Source organism: Crinia signifera, chromosome 6 (assembly GCF_055691185.1).
Source record: "Crinia signifera chromosome 6, ASM5569118v1, whole genome shotgun sequence".
Lineage (NCBI taxonomy): Eukaryota > Metazoa > Chordata > Amphibia > Anura > Myobatrachidae > Crinia > Crinia signifera.
The window spans coordinates 184,883,125-184,903,670 of NC_139222.1; the positions used below are offsets into that span (position 1 = coordinate 184,883,125).

General features: G+C 42.4%; 1 protein-coding gene across 2 annotated transcripts in view; it reads left to right on the top strand.

Moving 5' to 3' along the window:
• Nucleotides 1-7,531, top strand: part of COX10 (cytochrome c oxidase assembly factor heme A:farnesyltransferase COX10) — a 149,756-nt gene extending 142,225 nt beyond the window's left edge. For both annotated transcript variants that reach the window (XM_083148375.1, XM_083148376.1), the window contains exon 7: nucleotides 4,239-7,531. In XM_083148375.1, coding sequence (XP_083004501.1) covers nucleotides 4,239-4,654 — 416 coding nt within the window. In that variant the 3' untranslated portion in view covers nucleotides 4,655-7,531. The remainder of the gene's footprint in view (nucleotides 1-4,238) is intronic.
• The last annotated feature ends 13,015 nt before the right edge of the window (nucleotides 7,532-20,546 follow it).

Here is a 20,546-nt window from a genome sequence, read left to right on the forward strand (position 1 = left end):
TGACTTACGATAATGGTGGTTTTATTCATATTCTGAGCAATTCTCAAGTGTGATGGGGATCTGATGACTTTACCAACAACGCACCATAGGTCGCAACATTGACTCCGAGCAGCCCCTGTCTTATTCATATCGGTGCATCAATATTTGTACCTTCAATCCAACATTAATAAGGTAGTGTTCATTCTAGCAACTGCTATCTTTGAAAATTGTGGCAGTTCCTCTTCCCTGCCTGGGGTGTCACGGTCTGCTGTAGTGCTTCTAGCACAGTGAGTGTGGTCTGTATATCAGCACTGATACACAAGCCAGACCTGTTCAAGAAACACTACAGGAGACAGTGACACCCCAGGCAGGGAACAAGAACTGCATGGGTTTTTAAATATAGCGGGTGCTAGAATGAACACTATAAGGTTAGATAGACCTGTAAGATGAGGGGACTAATAGTACTTTAATTGTCAAACTCCACCACCCTTGAATGTTTTCATATCAAGTTTTATCTTTTATATTTACCCATAGCACATACTGTGGTAAATTTAATAAGATTAAAGTTCTATTGATGATGGGATGTTGCTACTACTTATTTATTTAGCACTTTCTAGACGATAATAGATAGAATCTGATTGGTTGTTATGGGCAACATCTGGTCTTCAGTAGAACTCCCATCTTGGTAAATTTATTCCACTGTGTTATTAGAAAATGTCCAGGGATAAAATCTACATTTGTGATGTCATGCTGTACTAATGCCAATCTCCAGCCATTCTCCCTATAATTACCGGTTAGACAGTAGTGATGGTCATGAGGGAACATTAATTGCTACTCTTCTAATCAGTCCACATTGTGTAAAGGATGAGGATCCAGATCTTATCTGCATTCCACTTGTCAGGACTGCTGTCAATGGCTCAATCAGACACAGCAAAGCGAATGCTGCACTTCAAGGGGGCTTTGTAAATGTCAGGGTCTTATGTGCACTGTGCATGTTTATGGATAAACATAACACTTTCTGTGCTGGTTCAATTAAATAGCAAAAAAAATTATGGTAATCAGTAACCTATTGATTTGCATGTATAGAAATGTTGAAATTGTGATTTTTTTTTTTTCAGTGACCAAGCTATTTATTCCACATAAAAAAATATTTGAAATAATGCATATTACTTCATTTTGTATTAATGCAGAGTATGATTCTACCACCATAATACAGTGATACACTGTAAAACTTGCATCTTATCAGAATACTGTAGGCTTAACCACTTAACAGCCACACTTTATTCAAATTATTGTAGTTTTATGCGTGTGTTATGTAAAGAACGTGATTTTTTTTTATTATTATTATTTTAATTTAATTATTTTATTTAATATTTGTAAAAAAAAAAGATCAGATCACCATCATTGGAATATTGGAAAATGATTGTAACCATCACAACTTTTGATTGCAAGGTACACACTGGGGGTTAATTTCTGCTTGCTGTGCAGCTGCTCCTCTGTCCTGACCAATCAGCAGTGATCGGCAGCACGGCAGACACTAAGGGAGAGTGCAGGGATGCAGAGGGGCCCGGGAACTCCCTCTGTGAGTGACGGCGGCAGGAAGATTATCTTCCGACAGCTGCCCATGCAATGTATCTGACTGGTGGCATGGTTTGCGACCAGATCAGATAATGCACTTGCTGGTATGGTAACAAATGATGCAACTATGCCAGGCAAGTGGTTAACAAAATTTCTACTATTATGACAAGACCCCGACCCTAAGAATATGTGGGGTTACTGGGATTACCCCAAGAAATCTCCTGATTAGTTTACCTTTGCTCCAGAAGCTTGCGTCTATCAGTGTAAAGAATGTAAACTGGAAAACTGCTGTAGTAGTATAAGTAGGGTGCTGGCCAGCTCATGTAATGGTTATAAAGGTGTCCCTGTGTATTATAGTATATAGTTCCTGTATAGTATACCTTTTCTGCATCTTACAGTAACATGTGCCTCTTGCTTTCATAGTCACATCCATCTAACCCTGACCTCTCGCAGTTACACTGTAAAACACTCAGCTGTCACTATAGGTTAGGAACACATAGCTGTCGCCCTCCTTCTAAACACTGGCGTGGTGCCCAGGGAGACCCTTAGTGGAAGAACCCTTCCTGTGGGGATACTTTGATCTGTTTAGGTAACAAAGAAACAAACATCCTCGCTCTGATGAATGATGGAGTTTCCCAGTCATTTATTTTCTCAGCTTTTTGCTGCCGCACAAACCAGGCCGTATGTTTACTTGCAGCGACATTTGAGGACTCTTCTATAGACTGTTTAAATAACATGTTCTAAGAGCTGTGCCCTCAGGCTGGGACCATATTAATTAGACGCAGGATCTCAAGTCATTGTGTAAAATGTATTGTGGGGTAATGACTGAAAGAAGAGGCCTCTTGTTCTTGTGGTGCCCATTTTTTTGTAAGCAGTACCACAGTACTCGTAGTGGCAGTTAGTGTGAGGGAGACGCACTAAGCTTCAGAATAATATTGTCCTTACTCTTGTCAGACTTACAGACCTTTATACGGTCCGTCCCTGGTTTACATCCGTGTATACGAATGTACAAGGACTGTGATGCCCAATATGATTGCCTGTAGATGCTGTAATACAGCCTGGTCCATCTGTAAACATCACCATCAGTCGCACCATCCCCATGGCAGGTGCAGATTTTCCATGTGAGTTTGGTCTGCAGACACTTCAGTGACACCCACAACACTCCCATAAGACAGACCATCTCTTTAGCCATCTCCCGGTCACTGCCCAGGAACACATTGTTAATATCGGCCACTCCAATTAATTGTTTAGAACATGAGGAGATTCTAGTATGGTGGAGCTTCTGAGTAACGGGTGGTCCAGACCCTTGAAGATACTATGGGCGAGATTCACCAAACTGAAAATGCCGTAAAAACCCAGTTTTCCGGGTTTTTACCGCACTCCCATATGCAGCAAAGCCCCACCGCCGGGGCTTCACTGCGGGGGGGTTACGCCAGTTCCAGATGGCGTAACCCCCATGGAAACCTATGGGCTTCCCTTCGCATCCCGCATGCCCCCCGCCGATCAGCGCCGCACCCCCCTCACCTGTGTCCGCGCAGCCTCCTGCTGTGCTGCCCGGACTAGTGACCTCCTCCTCCCTGCACCTCTTCTGAGTGCAGGGAGGAGGAAACGGAGCACCCACACAGCGGGTAAGGGTGCAGGGAGGGAGGGGGGACCCGCAGCACATCGCCGGCCTTCGCCTTGGCATTAATAATCGCATATGTTAATGCATATGCGATTATTAACAATGCGAATGCCGGCGATGTACAGCGGGGGTTATTAGTGAATCCCGCCCAGTGTAATAGATATTACTTAGCACTCACCTTTAGTGTCCAGATGAGGTGTGTGAAATCTGGGCGTTTTAACTTTTAATTGTGGTGAATGTTACAGTTGACCCATTGTAACAGAACAGTCAGAATACCAGTATGTGTTGAAAGGCATTTATTGTATACCACACACTAAATAATCCTGAAGTGAAATTCAGGTAGACCTGCACAGTCTGCATACAAAGCACAATGGAGCTTGGTGTGGAAAAAGCCCTGGGCGCTGCATCATAGCACTTTTATATCAGACTCAGTCGCACAGAGATATTCAAGCATATCAAATTAATCAGCACGGTCTCCTCATGCATCCCAGCTGCATCACATTGCGGGGCATTTTTTGGAGAAAAAGGTTCTCTGTGCAAGCAATGTCTCATTGGACCTGGTGTTTGTCTGAACTGCAGCAATGATATATAACATAAGGGCACATATGTAATGCAGAAGCATAAAATACATTGCAGGTTATACAGGCTGCTATAGTGTGCAGATGGTACTACCTAACAGGAAGCTTTGCAAATTGTATGATCATTACAAGACAGAGGGTGAGATTTAATAGGATGAGAGATTCAGAAAGTGAGAGATTTGGGAAGAAATCTCCAGTTTTTTTAAAGTGGCAATCATTTACACTGCAAAATCAAACTGGTTTTGCAGTGTAAATGATTGCCGCTTTAAAAAAACTGGAGATTTCTTCCCAAATCTCTCACTTTCTGAATCTCTCATCCTATTAAATATCACCCAGAGTGTTTTAAACGTGAGGTTATATAAATCTAGTTAGAAGTAAGATGCAGAGAGAGACTTTCTCAGGTATAATTGCCAGATGTAGAATTAGCAGTTTCTTTAGAAAGCAGTGATTATGTACTAATGGTGTTCATTGTGTTGCAGGAGCTCTGCTTTTGGGAGCAATCCTCTATTCCTGGCAGTTCCCTCACTTCAACGCCTTGAGCTGGAACCTCAGAGAAGACTACTCTAGAGGTGGTTATCGAATGATGTCGGTCACGCATCCAGACATGTGTCGCCGCGTTGCATTGCGTCATTGCCTGGCTCTTATAGGATTATCAACATTCGCTCCAGTTCTGGATGTCACGACATGGAACTTCCCCATAATCTCGCTTCCCATTAACTTGTACATCTCTTACCTGGGCTACAGATTCTACCAGGACGCAGATCGTAACAGTTCTAGGAAGCTCTTTTTCTGTAGTCTATGGCATCTGCCTACACTGCTGCTTCTAATGTTAACCTGCAAGAAATCTGTAGTAGGAAAGAAAGAGGGAAAAGAAGTGGTCCAGGATCCAAGCTGAGTCTGCATTTCCCATGAGGAATCTGGGGTTGGGATCTGTAGAAGATCTGTAATATATTTGGGCATTACGGTGGCCCGTAATAAATTAATACTGTACGTAAACTTACAGAGCGAGAGAGCGAGTTACTGTGTTGGTCAACTACCTCTTACCCACAGATACTACTGGGAGCCAGCTATAGGAACAGACAGAAATGTACAAAGCACGTATTAAATTAATAAATCTGATCAAAGCGCTGTCAATGCCAGCATAATCCCACACAGTAAACTGTATGGTAAATGTGTGGGAAAACATCCCATCTTCTGCAAATTGCAGTGGCTGCTGTGGCCTAACAAATATTGTATGATGTTCTGTTGAAATAAAGCAAATTGTTAATGACCTTCCAATACACACCTTTACAGTAGCTGGTTCATGTTGGGGTTCTAGCTGCACATGGATTTGGTTTTGCTATCAAGATATGAATTACAACAGAAACCGTTACATTAGTGCAGGGAATGACAAGATAATATAGAATTCAGTGGGTGTCAACAGGATTTTATAAGTAGCTGAGAAAAATGCATCTATTTAAGTATCTACCGAAAGCTAAGCATCATACTGTGGAGGTCAATGTTTTGTTTTTTAAAGAGAATACAAATGTTAGGGTCCCTGGCATTCTAACCATCTACTGACTTTGGGGTCAGAACAGTGTCACAAGCGTCAGGGAGCTGCTCTAGGTGTCACTCATAAACAGAAGTGAGTAGCGAATCCAGTGAGAGATGTTACTCGGAAACAGGAAATGAAAAAGCATAGAATCCAGAGAAAGTGTAATATGTTACTTGGAAACAGATCAATGAATAGTTATTGATCTCCATTCGTTCTCAATCCCAGCAATAACACAACAGAGAAACATATTCATAAGAAAAAGGACACAATATCCCCACCATAAGATGCACCCTCACTACCCTGTTGATATTAAGAATATATATTTTTTTATCTTCCTTATTCATAGACAACATGAACTTTAGAATCTATATACAAGTTGTATGTCCCATATCAGATTTTTTCTTTTTTTTAAGCGAGACTGAATCAGTGACATCTTTACTTTCTAATGATTTAATGGGCACAAACTTTGTTTCATGCACAAAATTATAAAATATATGATTGCCTTGCTATGTGCAACATGTACTTGATACATAAATGCATATCCTGTTTAGAATTGGATCCCATTCCCAAAATATCTCATTATGGTATTCAGATATTCCAAACTACGGAAAAAAAATAATACCCAAAATACTTCTAGTTCCAACCATTTTGGACGTAGAAGACCCTTTAGTACCAAATTACACTCAGAGGTATCTAGACATCTTTATATACAATTCATGTCACACTGAATGGAACAAACAATGTCTTCATATTGCTTTTTATTTATAATTTCATAATTTTTTTCAATTTCTTGCCACAAAACCAATGTTTACATTGTCTTATTAATGGTATTGCCAGGTGACTGCATCTAATTTAACACCTATTAGAATAGCTACTTACATATTAAAGCTTTTATGTGTCGCCTATAATGTCAGTTGATAAAGAAGGTAATTCAGACCTGATTGCATGACTGCGGATTCGCATCGGCCAGAATTAAGCTGAAATCCCACATTGCAAATGAATGTGCTCGCTGTGCGAATGGGTATGTATGGCTACAAATCTATTCACAGCTGAGCAACTATGTCCAAAATGCATCGTAGGCTCAGAGTAGCCAGAAACATACTCGGCGATCCTATTGAAAATGGCATATCCAGCCTGGAGCTGACCCTCCCATAAAACGCTGAGGCACATCTAGCATTTTCCCAGGCACTCCCAGCACTTTCCTAGGCACACGTGCGTTTTTCTTAGCGCTGCCACTAACGGCTGGTTTCCTCCCCCCAAAAAACACTTGATCAGTTGCTGTACTTCAATCCGGCCGGCAGATTGCCTTCACTTCCGCCACAAGAAGCTACAACCAGGCGGAGAATAGTACACCTCCGAAATCGTAACATCCGGCAACAATACTGACTGAGGAACTTCCGGTGCGGCATCATTAGGACTTCCGCCAATGGAGATTCTACTTCCGGTCAGCACGGCCATGGCACCTAGATTATGTTTTACAACATTTTAAAAAGCAAATAAAACATCTTTTTAGACTCAGTATGGACATGGGGATGCACTTCCGGGGCAGGTCACCCAGAACCAGAAGGGGAGGGAGGAATTAAAGGAACTTCCTGTACACACTAGGAACCTGTACACTTCCTGAGGAAGAGAGGCACACTCTCGAAACATGTTGATCCAGACCAAGGGGGATATTCAATCGCCGTCGAGCATCTCCCTTGACGGAGATGCTCGACGGGCCCTATTCAATGCTGTCTTCCCCGACAGCATTGAACAGGGTTTCCTGGCAGAACAAGCCCGACATCTCTAGCTGTTGGGCTCGTTCTGCCAAGAACAGCCGGGAAGTGACGAGCTGCCGGCTGCATCTCGTCACTTCCCGGCCGCAACTCGCGGCCACGCCCCCTTCTCGTCCCGCTGCAGGCGGGACATTGAATCCCGCCTGCATGTTCTTCGGTCGAGCTAACCGAGAACGGGACTGGGTCACGGCAGGTGAGCAAGCTCGTCTGCCGTGACCCAAAGATTGAATACCCCCCCCTAGTGTGATCCAGACGGAGGAAGGTGCTTAAGGTCAGTTAGCTATCAGGTTATATCTTTTGTGGGCGATATCCGGATAGAACCTACTAATAGAATAACCTTGAGCGCTACTTATCTACCACCATTTCAATCCTTACAGATTTTATACATTTTTAGTCTATTAAAGTTACTTATCTGGCAATAAATTTTACAAAGGAAAAAGATACCTTGATGAGCGTTATTTCCCACATCTCACCGTGAGTACCGGTACGCCTTCGTGATTATCCACAAAGATACCTTGATGTGTGTTAATTTACATTTTATTGTGTGAGTCTGGTACGCCAATCCACTCCACTATAAATTCAATTCAGTATAAAATTGTTCTTCAGATTGGTTCTATATTTGTATCTCTTTTCATATTTGTATCTCTTTTCATATCGCATTGGGAGTTGAAAATCAATGAACAGGAGAAATTCACAAGGGAAACACAAAATAAGGAGAAGGGAAGTTATCCTTATATTGTTTTCTGTGATAGACCACCTTTGTTCCCCATCATTGTCCAAAAACAAAAAGGAGCACCTAAAGTGTCTATGCCTCACACCACTCTTTCGAAATTGTTCATTTGGGATATCCTTTATGTATAGACCAGGCTGATCCCTACGAATCAGCGCCACGTTACTCCGCCAAAAAAAACTAAAATCACCTTGTGAACAGCTTGCGAACAGCTTGCGAATAGAAAAAGTAGAACTCTTTCATTGCAAGATGGCCGTGCGAATGCGAACTACAGACCATACTCATGAATAGTGTATCGTTAATCATCCGCCATGCAAATGCGCAGCTGTGCAATCAGGTCTGAATTACCCCCAAAGTGAAGATGGAAAGGATGACTGATTCGGGGGAAAAAAATTGCTTAGGGTGTTACCAAACTATAGCCATGTACGTGAATGAAATATAACTACAGTTCTTTCCCCCCGCACATCTGCGATTTGTGAAGTTGTCTGCACACTGTCCTTTGTCACCTTAGGTGGAACAGCCTGACGGAATAAAGTAAGATGTCCACATGGGAATAAAGGCCCATACACACTGGGCGACTTTGAGCTGAAAGCTGCTCAAAACAGCTCAAAGTCGCCCAGTGTGTATGGCTGGTGATGAGCGCTGCTGCGCGCTGCTGCGCGCTCCCGCATGATCCCCGGGAAAGCCGCTCATCTGCTGGTATTACCAGCGGATGAGCGACTTTGAGGATGACTTGAACACTGCACTATGTAAAGCCGTCCTCCCCCTGCTGTCGGCACCGGGCAGGGGGAAAGCCGCTCAGTGTGTATAGACCAGTGTGTATGGACCTTAAGAGCACAGATAGAGATAGATTATACAGCAGATCTTCCACATTCTTAATATTTAATTTACAGTACATTGTAATATGAAATTAGCATGAATAAATGCTTACGTTAGCTTTCATTGTGAGTACGATGACTGGAACAAGGAAATACGCAGTCACTGTTCCATGTGTACATTGTGTGTTCCGGTTGCGGTTTAAGTAAAAACAATACATAATGAGCACATCCCAATGTAAAATAACAAAGCAGCTATTAAACCTTTTTTCCTAGGCATCACTACTGCTGCCAATGTTCTCTCATATGATATGCCTTATAATTCAAACCATTATACAGACCAGCACGGCCTGAAGGAGCTCTCTGTACTTGAAAGTAAACTCAATCTCTCAACTATACTGTAATGCTGCAAATTATCATGTGTTTTTGACATTGCTTATTTCATAAAAAAAATAAAAACAAAAATAGCTTTTCTGTGTTTTTTTTTAATGCTACATCTGTAGTTTCCTAAATGAACAATGGCTTGTGTCCTGCGTCTAGTAGTTGTCCATATTTGCCCTGTGCATGTCCCCTTTGTTGCATGGCCATAATACTGGTTCCTGTTCAGTGGGACCCACTGTGCCGAAAGGAGCCTGCACACAGGCTCCTATGCAGTCGCAGCAGGGCTGCAGCCACTGGGTTCTACCGGGACCAGGCGACGTGACAAACGCATTTCAAGGTAAACCCATACATTTCAATGAAATACGGTCGGCAGTGGCCAGATCCTGTTCTGCATTATCTGGTCACAACGTCCCTCTTGTGGCCAGACGAGCCCTGCTGACTGGGACCTGCTTGGCCACTATATGTGGCCCAGCCTGAAGGGGTACATTTTACTAAAATGGATGTTCTATTGAAGATGGGATGTTGCCCATATCAACCAATCACATTTTACTTATTTATTACCTTCTATAAGATACATGTTTCCTTCTGCAACCTGCACTATGTATAATGTAATTTTTAAGAGACAATTCTGCCTCATTAGATACAACCCATTGTAAGATACCTGTACACCATATGTGACTAAGACTGCATTCACATAAATATTAAACCTGGCCAGTGATCAGGGCGGTAAGATCCATCAAGTCACTCAATTAAGAGAGCGATGTGTCCAAATGCATTAACATTGCTGGTAAAAGCCTGTGCCAGGGCATCTCATTATGATACCCTTTTGCCAAACTTTGCTGCCAGGAAAAGTCAGTCAAGTATATATTTTAGATATTGTAGCTGTGCTAATGGAAAGCTGAATGGTCCAGTGAGCACAAATGACAGGTACTCTACCCCATACATTGTATAACAATGTCTCTCTGTTTAATACCAGTAACGATTGGCACAGTTTTTCTGTTAGACGTTATAGTGTGCCAGTCATATTCTTATGGTTAAGGCAGCCATTTTGTGGCCTGTGTGATTCATTATAATGCAGCCTTGATAAAACAAGAAGCATACACATCTCTTTAGTTCTTCAGAAACCAGTGACCTGAAATCTCATAATGAAGGCCCTTGCTGCCTCCACTATGTGGAAGCAGACATGTGTTTGCCACAAACTTTCAGCATTTACCACAACATATTGATTTGGGGGTCTATTTATTACGCCTTGGAGAGAGAGAGAAAATATAAGCCAATCAGCTCATTACTGTCATGTTGCAGGTTGTTTTTGAAAAATGTCAGGAGTTGATTTGCTCTTTATCTCTATGTACTTTATCTCCATTCAAGGCTTAGTAAATAGTCCCCTTGATCTCTAGCATCCGTACATTACCACAGAGAGTCTATGTGGAAATGTAAAGGAAAACCTTTTAAATTTCCTAATCTTTATCACAATCATGGTGCATTGAACTTGAGGCAAGTAAAAAGAGAGTCCAGGCCTGCACATGGCAGCAAGCATTGGTATTATTTGGTTTCTGGTGTTTGAGCAAAACATATTATCCCATAACATAGGTTACATATTTTTATTTTAACTATATCATAACCTATATTAACTGCATTAACTGTTAACTCTAAGGTCCCAAAAGAAAGCTTGTTCTTTATCTTTACATGTAATCCGAAAACATCAGTGTGCCCATATATTGACTACTAATCAGAATTCAGAATCAGCTTTATTGGCCAGGTATACTTGCATATACTAGAAATTAGATTTGGATTGCTGTGCAACAGCTGGTTACTGAAGGTAACAGTGACAGTACAGATATATATAACACATACAGGTATACGTTAGATATACCCTGGGGAGGGTGATGGACATGTTACAGGGGAGACACAGGGAGCACCTAGGCAGCCATCAGTAGCAACACTTGGTTGCTGCAACAGCCAGATACTGTAGGTAACAATAAGTAGAGACAGTATAGTTATTGAAACAGGGAACATATATTTGCTGAGCTGCACAGCGCCTATGCAGCCATCATATGCCTATGCACTTGGTCTCTGCAACAAACAAGTATAAAGTACAGATAAGGACACAGCAGGGAACATAAAAAGCTGGCTGAGCGACACAGATCCTAGGCAGTCATCGGTGGTGCCATCTTGATCATGCTACTCACAGGGCAGCAGCGGAAGGACTCAACAGGCCATCTCCCCTTCAGTACCCACAGGAGGGGTGGGGGGGGGGCAGCGTGTCAGGGGCCCTGGTTGGAGCCAGGGCTGGAGGGAGAGTCAGCGTGTGGGGGGGGGGGTGTTTGGGGGCAGTCAGTGAGGCCTAGGGCCAGAGTTGAGCCCTCTCTGGGTTGAGGCCCACCACCGCTGCCTCCCGATACTGAAGCCATACCTCCTCCTTGGGGGTTTCTCCCCGGGGGGGCGCTGGATTCACCCTGGAGCTGGGAGCAGACGGGCTCTTCCACCACCAGAGGTCATTCAGCCGGGCCCACAGGCCGGGAGTCCCGCTGCTGCGTAGTCCGAGCTTCTGGGGCATTTCAGGATGATGGTTTTGTTGCGCCTGGGGGTGCTGCGGCACTGCCTGAGAGACACAGCGCTCTCTGTCACATTGCCTGGGGTCATCCTGGGGGCTGTGGTGCCGTCTGAGACACTTAGTGCTACTAAACCCTCTTCGCTCTTCGTCGCCGCACCTGGGGGTCATGCCGGGGGCCACAGTGCTCCTGCACTCTCCGTGGCTGTGGTGCCACCTGTCTCCGTCTCTTCTTCATCCTCCTCCTTCGTACTCCCGTCCATGAGTTTTACAGTTAGATCTGTTTTGTCAGAATCCACCTTCAATGCTGTTGAAAACAGCAGCAATGAATAGACGGCGGCCAATATTGAATACCCCCTAAGACTGTTATAGACACCAAACTCTATCAATCTGTGTGGACTTATGTTTTAGTTTTATTATACAGGTTTATTTTAGTTATTCTGCATAGCACAGCACAGATCGGGTGTGAGATATATGCTTCCACACCCCTAGTTATGGCTATGCTGAGAGTAAAATGAGTTGTGCACAGAAAGTTCTGCCCCTACTACACTGTGATCATGAGCAGAGATGTTGGGCTTGCAGTCTGCTAGTAACCTTTTATGAAATGCTGTCCAGCAGATGTATGAAACATGAGAAAGATAAAGTGGAGAATTTGCCCATAGCAACCAAACTGCTTTTTAACCATAATTTATCTAGCACAGTCTATAAACACTAATTGGTCGTTCTAGACAACGTCTTCACTTAATCTCTCTGGAAGGTTTGATAAATCTACCCTAAGTGAGCACCCGTACCCCACAACTACTCTTGAGGGCATTTTTATTTATTTTTTGTCATTAGAGTGAGTGGTGCCTCTTCATTCTCCTATGGGCCACAGGGCCCTAGGTAGCCACTGTGGGCGCTTTGAGGATAGTCAGGCCTGAGCTAAAGAGGTTCATGGTTTTACAGCTTATTTGAATGTTATTGGAGGCCAGATGGGTATGGGTCATTGGATCACATGCACTGGGTCGACCAGCAGAGGTCAACCGGGCTTAGGTCGACACATGAGGTTGACAGGGTCAAAATGTTGACACAAGCATTAGGTCGATAATGGGAAGGTCAAGAGTCAAAATGTCGACATGAGTTTTTCACCTTTTTTTGTCCCGAATATCGACATGGACACAGGATGGTTGGGCATGAAATACTGCCTATCGGCACATATTGGCTCATAAAAAGTGAAAAACTCATGTCATCCTACTGCATGTGTCGACCTTTTGACCTTGTCAACCTTAGCCCTGTCAACCTTTTTCATTTGTCCTGTCGACCTTCAGAGGTCAACTCTATGCAAGTCAACCTTAATAGTGTGGCCCTAACAACCATATACCGGCCAGATGAGGTGATCACATGTGTCTAGAATCCAGGTATTCATATCCTTACAATAATCATGTGTAATTATGTGGCTATGTAAAATGTTCAGGCTGCACATCACATAAAAACATAAAAAATACAGCTGAAATCTTGGCTTTCCTCATCCCCCTGATAAAGGCCTGTGCGATAGGACAACTGGACCTCATATACAATACTTATGGACATATATATAGTACTGTAATCAGGATTAAATGAGTCCCCTGCTCCATCCTTTACACATTAGTGTGTCTACCTCACAGCACTCTGTTTACAGGATCCCATCATGTGCTGTTAACACATCTGCTGACACCAAGCTGAACCCGGTCAGTTCAACCGCCAGGTCGCCCCTTGTACTCTCTGACCTGCCATATAAGACACAAAGGACCCTCCATTGTAATGGTAATGGGCCTGGAGTGGAGACAAGAGTCCAAACAGATGTGACATGGCTGGTGAAGGATGGAGTTCATGTGTTAGCCACAGCGCTGCAGCTCGGAGGGATAGTAACCCATTCCTTACAGAGGTGCAGGAAATTATCAGGCTTACATATTATACGCGCATTAGACAGAATTAACTCATTACTTAGCTATTTGTTTATGACAATGTGGTTCTCAGAAGTACAGTGAGGAGGATTTTTTAGACCACGATTTATCTTAACCCAGTCATTCTAGGGCTGCAAACAGGCAATATTTGGCCATAGGACCAGATATCTCAGGGTGTGGGGCTAGATTTAGAATAAAGAAGAATGGTTATCTGGGAGCTCTTTCACTGGTAAAAATATATGATGAAACTGCAAGTCTTAATGTGGCCACACACTCTGTGTGTGTGGGCATAATCAAGGATGTTCTGGATTTCAAAGGAAATTGGATAGACAGTGGATTGGATCCAATATCTATCCATATGTGGGCACCTTTAAGGTGCGGATCTACTCCTTGGGCCTGATACTGGTTCACTTGCAAAAGCAAATTCTCTCAAATGGACAAAACCATGTGCACTGCAGGGGGGCAAATGTAACACGTGCAAAGACAGTTAGATTTGGAGGGGGGTTTTACAGTGTAAAAATTGGGCAGCCAGTATTTTTCCTGCACAGAAACAAAATAACACCCAAATCTAACTCTCTTTTCACATGTTACATCTGCCCCCCTGCAGTGAACATGGTTTTGTCCATTTGAGAGAGAATTTGCTTTTGCAAGTAAACCAGAATCAGGCCCCTTATCTCTAGTAATATAAAACTGGTGATTATAAACTAGGTGGAATACCTTCTGTTATAATAAGGATTGCAGTTGAAGACGCAATTAGCCTAACTGACTGTACAGGTGCCCATACACTAGGGTGATTCACATCTGATTCGGTCACTTTTCATGCGATTGTGACAATAAAGCGAATGAAATGCTTCCAAATCGCATGTGATTAGCATCAGGTCCGATGCGAAGCACAGTCCCATGTACATCGCATCGCAGCCTGAGGATCACACGGGCTGCAGGTGAAATGTGTTGCATCACCAGCCAATCCAGGCAGGCTTGGCTGGGATTACATGCAATAGATTATATGCAAAAGTTCAGCATACAATATTATCGCATTCGATCTTGCCACCTGGTAAGGTTCCGGCAGCTCAAGAAAGGATCCCATATGACTTCTTCCCTAGCAGAAGTCACACAAGTTATGGCCAGCTTTACCCTTCGGATTCACAAGATACTCTTGATCTTATACAATGGTCAATCTACCCATTCATATGTATCTTACACTTATCTAATAATATTGAATCACATGTTCTGCAAGTCTGATTGATATATTATTATTACCATATATTTATATGGCGGGATCCCCTGCGCCAAATTACAGAGTTTAAAAACTAATAAGCAGTGAGTTACAGTTGAATACAGAAGAGTACAAGTACAGGGTACCATAACCATAGCTGCATCAGCAGATGGTATTGAGATAAGTATCAAGGTAGCAGAAAATAAGGATTTGGTGCCATCAAAGATGGTTTAATTAAGAACGAAAAACACGTGAAGGATGAGGGCCCTGCTCATGAGAGCTTTCATGATTTATGCCCATATTCAATCAGGCGAAAAAAACGGCAAAGCTTTGCTTTTTCAGCATTCAATCACGGGCATTTTCACCTGTTTTCTTAGTACATTACCGCCCATGCCTTTTCACTCTTTTTATGGTTGAAAACAGGCTAGAATTCGCCAAAACCATGTGAATCCGCAGCAATTTCGCCGATAAATGCGATTTTCACCAATGCTGGATTTTTTGCCCATGTGAAAAATCTGCACTCATATTGAATAGGCAAATCAAATTCACCCAAAATAAATGGGGCGAAAACTGACGGTTTTATTTTTGCCTGTCGATTCATCTAAATGATTTTGACTACATAGTTACAATCTCTTAGAATGTGTCCCTGAATTGCCCGTGTGTACACAGCGGGCGGTAGCAATGCGCGACCCTGCAGCAACGCTGTCGCCTGGCCAAATAGACACTTTGCAGGCAAGAATATTTTTGCTAGACACTGCAGTGTCCATTAGGCTGTACGCACGGGCTATTGCTGGGGATAGCTGCCGGCTTTATCTGCAGCAGCGCCAGGAAGATTTTGACTAAGCAAGAATCACTTTTAGTCAAAAGCCCATGTGTACAACCCTTTAGTCTTTACATTCTCCATATAGTGGTCCCATTCATTTTTTCATGGTTTAGCAATTACCCAGAATTCCAAGTTTGATCACCCTTTGGCTCTATGATAGAAAATAGGTATGAGCATGTGAAGACCTCTTGATTCTGACTATACTACATCATGGTGATTGGATGAAAACCTCCTCGAGCTAAACGTACTGTAAAAGGATGAAGTTCAGTCAGGGTGAGAGATTTCAGAGCAGGTACAGAACAGTCTGGGTGGCCTCTCTGATTCTTATCAGTGCACAGATCCTATATTAACTTCAGCTATTCCCTGTACTTCCATTCTCTCGTGTATACCTTTCATTTGATTCCGCAAAGCTCTGCGTGCACACAATAAACATTTTATTACTCTTCCACAAATATATAATTGGGTACGCAGAGTACCTCATCTATTTCTGGCCGGTAAGAGGTTAAAAGGAACATGGTGTGTCTGTAATTTCTGGAATAGTCTATTAAACACAGCACCTTTTTCCAACAGCTGTTTCAAGTGAAGATCTTGGCAGTTTGGTGACTGTATAAATTAAAAACAGAGATTTCATTCTGGAACCTTGGAATGGAAATCGGAAAGATAAAATATATACGTTTATATTTTGAACAATGACAACACATGCAATAAAATAGATAGGACCAAAATTGTAATTCCTTGTAAATAACTCAAAAATGTATCATCATAAAGTAGCCAATGTTTCATATAATAAATGAACTGAGTATAGCACACAAGTGGTCACACACTGTACTGTATGTGATTGCCAAAAGACACCACTCCTTTGTCCATGGAATTACATTGTACTTTATTGATCTCCAATACAAATATGTTTCCATATATAAAGAACTGAGCTGCAACTTGATAGATATAAAATTGGTGGAAACTGACATTTTATATACCTGCACATGGATTCGGTATGAAATCCCGACGGTCAAAATCCCAATAGTCAAAATACCGACAGCTATTGAGACGGTCAAAATCCTGCATTGGTCAAAATACCGACATTTAAAATCCCGACATGGTCAAAATCTTGACAAGGTCAAAATACCGACATATAGAATGTAGACAGGTGGAAAAGTCAACATGACTTTGGGTCGACATCGGTTTTTCACAGTTTTTTTTACCCGAATGTCGACACAGTCGACATGTACACAGTTAGAAGTGAACCGCAGCCCCTCGCTTCGCTCGCAATGCTTTGGGCACAGTGCCTTGCTGTGCTCGGCACACTGTTTTATTCTCCCACCACGCCCTAGTGGATGGTCGGGCATGAAATACCGCCTGTCAGCACATGTCGGATCAAAAAACAGTGAAAAAAACCCATGTCGACCTCGTGACCTGTCGACCGAAAGTCATGTTGACTTTTTCACCTGTCTACATTCCATATGTCGGTATTTTGAACTTGTCGGGATTTTAAATGTCGGTATTTTGACCTTGTCGGGATTTTAAATGTCGGGATTTTGACAGTCTGTTAATAGCTGTCGGTATTTTGACCGTCGGGATTTTGACTACATCCCCTGCACATACTTTTCTATTTATTCAAAGCATAATAATTATAGTAGTAATAATATAAATATTTTTTTTATATAGAGCACTTTTCCTCCCATAAGACTAGATGCAAAAACATGACACATGGTACAATGGATTAAGTATCACAGCCAATCAGAAAAACATACACAAACAAAGAAAAACTTAGAGCAGGTATTCCCAACCTCCGTACTCAAGGCACACTCATGGCCTATACACACTGGGTGATTTTGAGCTGAAAGTATCCACTTTTGGTGTTCTGAGCCAGTGTGTATGGCCAGGCGGTGATGCGCTGATGCATGGATATCACTAAAACTTGGTACACACCTAAAGATATATACTGTATGTCCAAGCTGATTGGTTGACCTATGTCTACATAGACACCCAAAATAAACCTTTTGCTGTGTCGACCTTTTGCTTGTGACAGTCTTTTGACCATGTTGACATAACGCATGTCAATTTTTTTACTGTTGACCTTTTGCTTGTCTACCTAGACAATGTCGACCTAACAACCCGTACCCCTGTTAGGTGTAAACATACTGGGCTATATATCTGCAGTTCAACTGTATGATGACATCTGTCCGTGTGTATGAGAAAAATATCTATGAATGACATTGTTCACACATATGTTGCGTTGGCTGTGGTGCGGTATAAATAAACTATAATAATAATAATAATAATAGACTGTTTCTGTTGGCTTTAAAGGATTTATGTGAATTTGCTTTACAGATTAAATAGGCAAAACATCAGGAATTGTGGGGCCCATATAAAATGAAGAATACATACCCCCCCCCCCCCCCATTAACCTCTGTGTCCACCATGCCACAAGTAATGGGTATACAGAGACATGCACATATAGAATGACTGAATAGCATCCACTATGCAGGAATATGGCTCTAGCATTACTGTACCTGCCTGTGGAATATAATTAAAACTCCGTTCTGCAGAGGAATGGTCATTAATGAGGTACGTGTGTCAGGGGAATTAACTTGCATATGAAATAATTATCTATTTCTGACCGAGTTGTACAATAGGGAACCATTTTTGTGGATACCAAGGGGCATATTTTGTTAGACGAATTAACGCGCCTATCATAGAGTAATTCTTATGCCCACATCTATATACGCTCCTGGTTCTCCACAATGTAATGGGAAAAAGCACTCGTACCTTATGTCATTTTGGCTGTTAATAGCCATTATAAGTTTGGCAAAAAAATAGGGAAATGGCCATATACCCACCCAAAAGTGCAAAGATATGAAATACTGTAACGGAATAGATGTGTATTAGTGGGTAAAGTAATTATTTGGGGATATCAAAATGTTTTAGAAAATAATGTGGAAAAGTGATAGGAAACAAGATTTTTGCATAAAAATGTCTATAATTTGATTTTCAAATGATTTGAAGCAACTTCGAAAAATGTTTTTAAAAACACCTGTAACTCACACCTGCAAGGTTGAAAACACCAACCGCATCTATACAATGCCCCCATATACCTGTCCGCATCCTGTATACCCAGTTATTACCTTTTCTGAAATTATATCTTCAAAGGGGAAGTAGTGTATGAAGTTTCTACAGCTGCATCCCTACCACATCATCTGGGTAACAAGTGGTTAAATCCAGAAGCTTGAAAAGCAATTTGATTCTCATACCCAAGGACAATACTTCAGTTTGCTTAATAACTAGAGTACCCGCATAATCTGTCTCCTGGACTTTCCATAACTATGTGTGGTATGCTATGTCGGCATTGTTTCATATAGTGTTGTCCTTGCAAAATTAATATAGAGATTTTCTAAAATACCTACGTATGCTTATATGATTTTTCTTGAATACAAAAAATAGATTTAACAACCAACAAGTAATTGTCATGGTCCACTAGACCTAAGGGTGCCCATACACGGTGCAATTGCCGGGTGCTATGAGATGCGCGCTCCCGTCACACATCTCATCGCACAGCTCAAAAAGTATGTGCTGCACATACTTTTTGTACTGGATTGCATCTTATTGCATTGCAAAACGGATGCGATGCGATCTAGTCCAAATTGCATACAATAATTGTGCCGTGTATGGGCACCATAACTTAAAGTTGACCCAATATTATGGCATCTTGCAGTATGCATAAGAATGCAGAACTGCACTGCTGCTTTCTGCTGCCGTGGGAGATGAGGGGTTAAAGCAAATGTAACATGGACATGCATAGTTTAACCCTTCAGTGCTTGTGGTGTATCAGATTGCTGAGGTTTCTAGCACAGCTGCCTAATGTTAGAACGTATTGTTTAATAGTCGCACAACAGATGTGTTTTGTTCACATCTGGCTGCACTAAGGGGTCACCGGATCGTGTGTCTGATGATGCTATTTATATTAGTATTTACCTGTATTGCTTGAGAAGTCCATTAAACACATCCCTGGCTTTCAAATAATGAACAAATGATTCAACTAACCATATGTTATCTAGTAATTACACTAATTCATGTAGATACTACTGTATCCCATTAAAATCCTCATCTATATCAAGTAGTAGGGCAGCCATGTTTAATTCTACCAGCTCAATCTATTTATTACCACATACCCTCCAACATTTGAAGGGCAGAAACCAGTGCACATTCAGAAAGGGGCGTGGTCATGGGTAAAGTGGGTGTGGCCACGTCCCTTTTCTGACTGTGTACTGTTCTTCACACTGCATCATCTTTTACACCCCCACATGGCTCTATGGACCCCTGTTACGTGTGCTGCAGTACCAGATTGTCAGTCACTGTGTGTGACCCTTGCCTCCCTCAGGGGGATATACTGGGGGTACAGGAGGATATATGGGGGATTTACTGGGGCATATACAGCAGACATTACATATAACTTGGAGTATAATAGGTGCTGGGCACTGACTGGGTGACAGGCAGTTACAGTGTCAGTGACTAATGGTGGGATGGTCTCCACGCTCAGTTAATGTCTCCTCCCACACATTCAACTACATTTTCTTGCAGTGCCTCAGGCATATTGGTTGCTCCCCAGTCCTCCCGTTACCTTAGCCTGTACTGCCGTTGGCACACCTACGCTGACGTATGGGCATGATTCTAATTCCCTCCCACCACCTGCGCTGTGATTGGCTGTGATGCTTGCGCAGTGATTGGCTGCAGTGTATCAAAGGCGGCTAACATTGGCTAACAGTGAACTGCAACCAGCCCCTAAAGCCCGGCGCCGGCCTTCAGTGACACCACCACTCAGCTGTTTACCTCCGTGCTGCCTGAACTGTGACAGGTGAGGGGGAACAGCCCAGAAAAACGGCACATTTGGTACACTTTGATTTAGCAGGTACAGACCGTTAAAAAACGGTACTGTACCGGCTAAATCGGTACAGTTGGAGGGTATGTTACCATGTTGAAAAACAAGTAATAAACAAGACAAAATAGGTAATACCAGACAGACAAAGAGGTAGGATGTCTCAA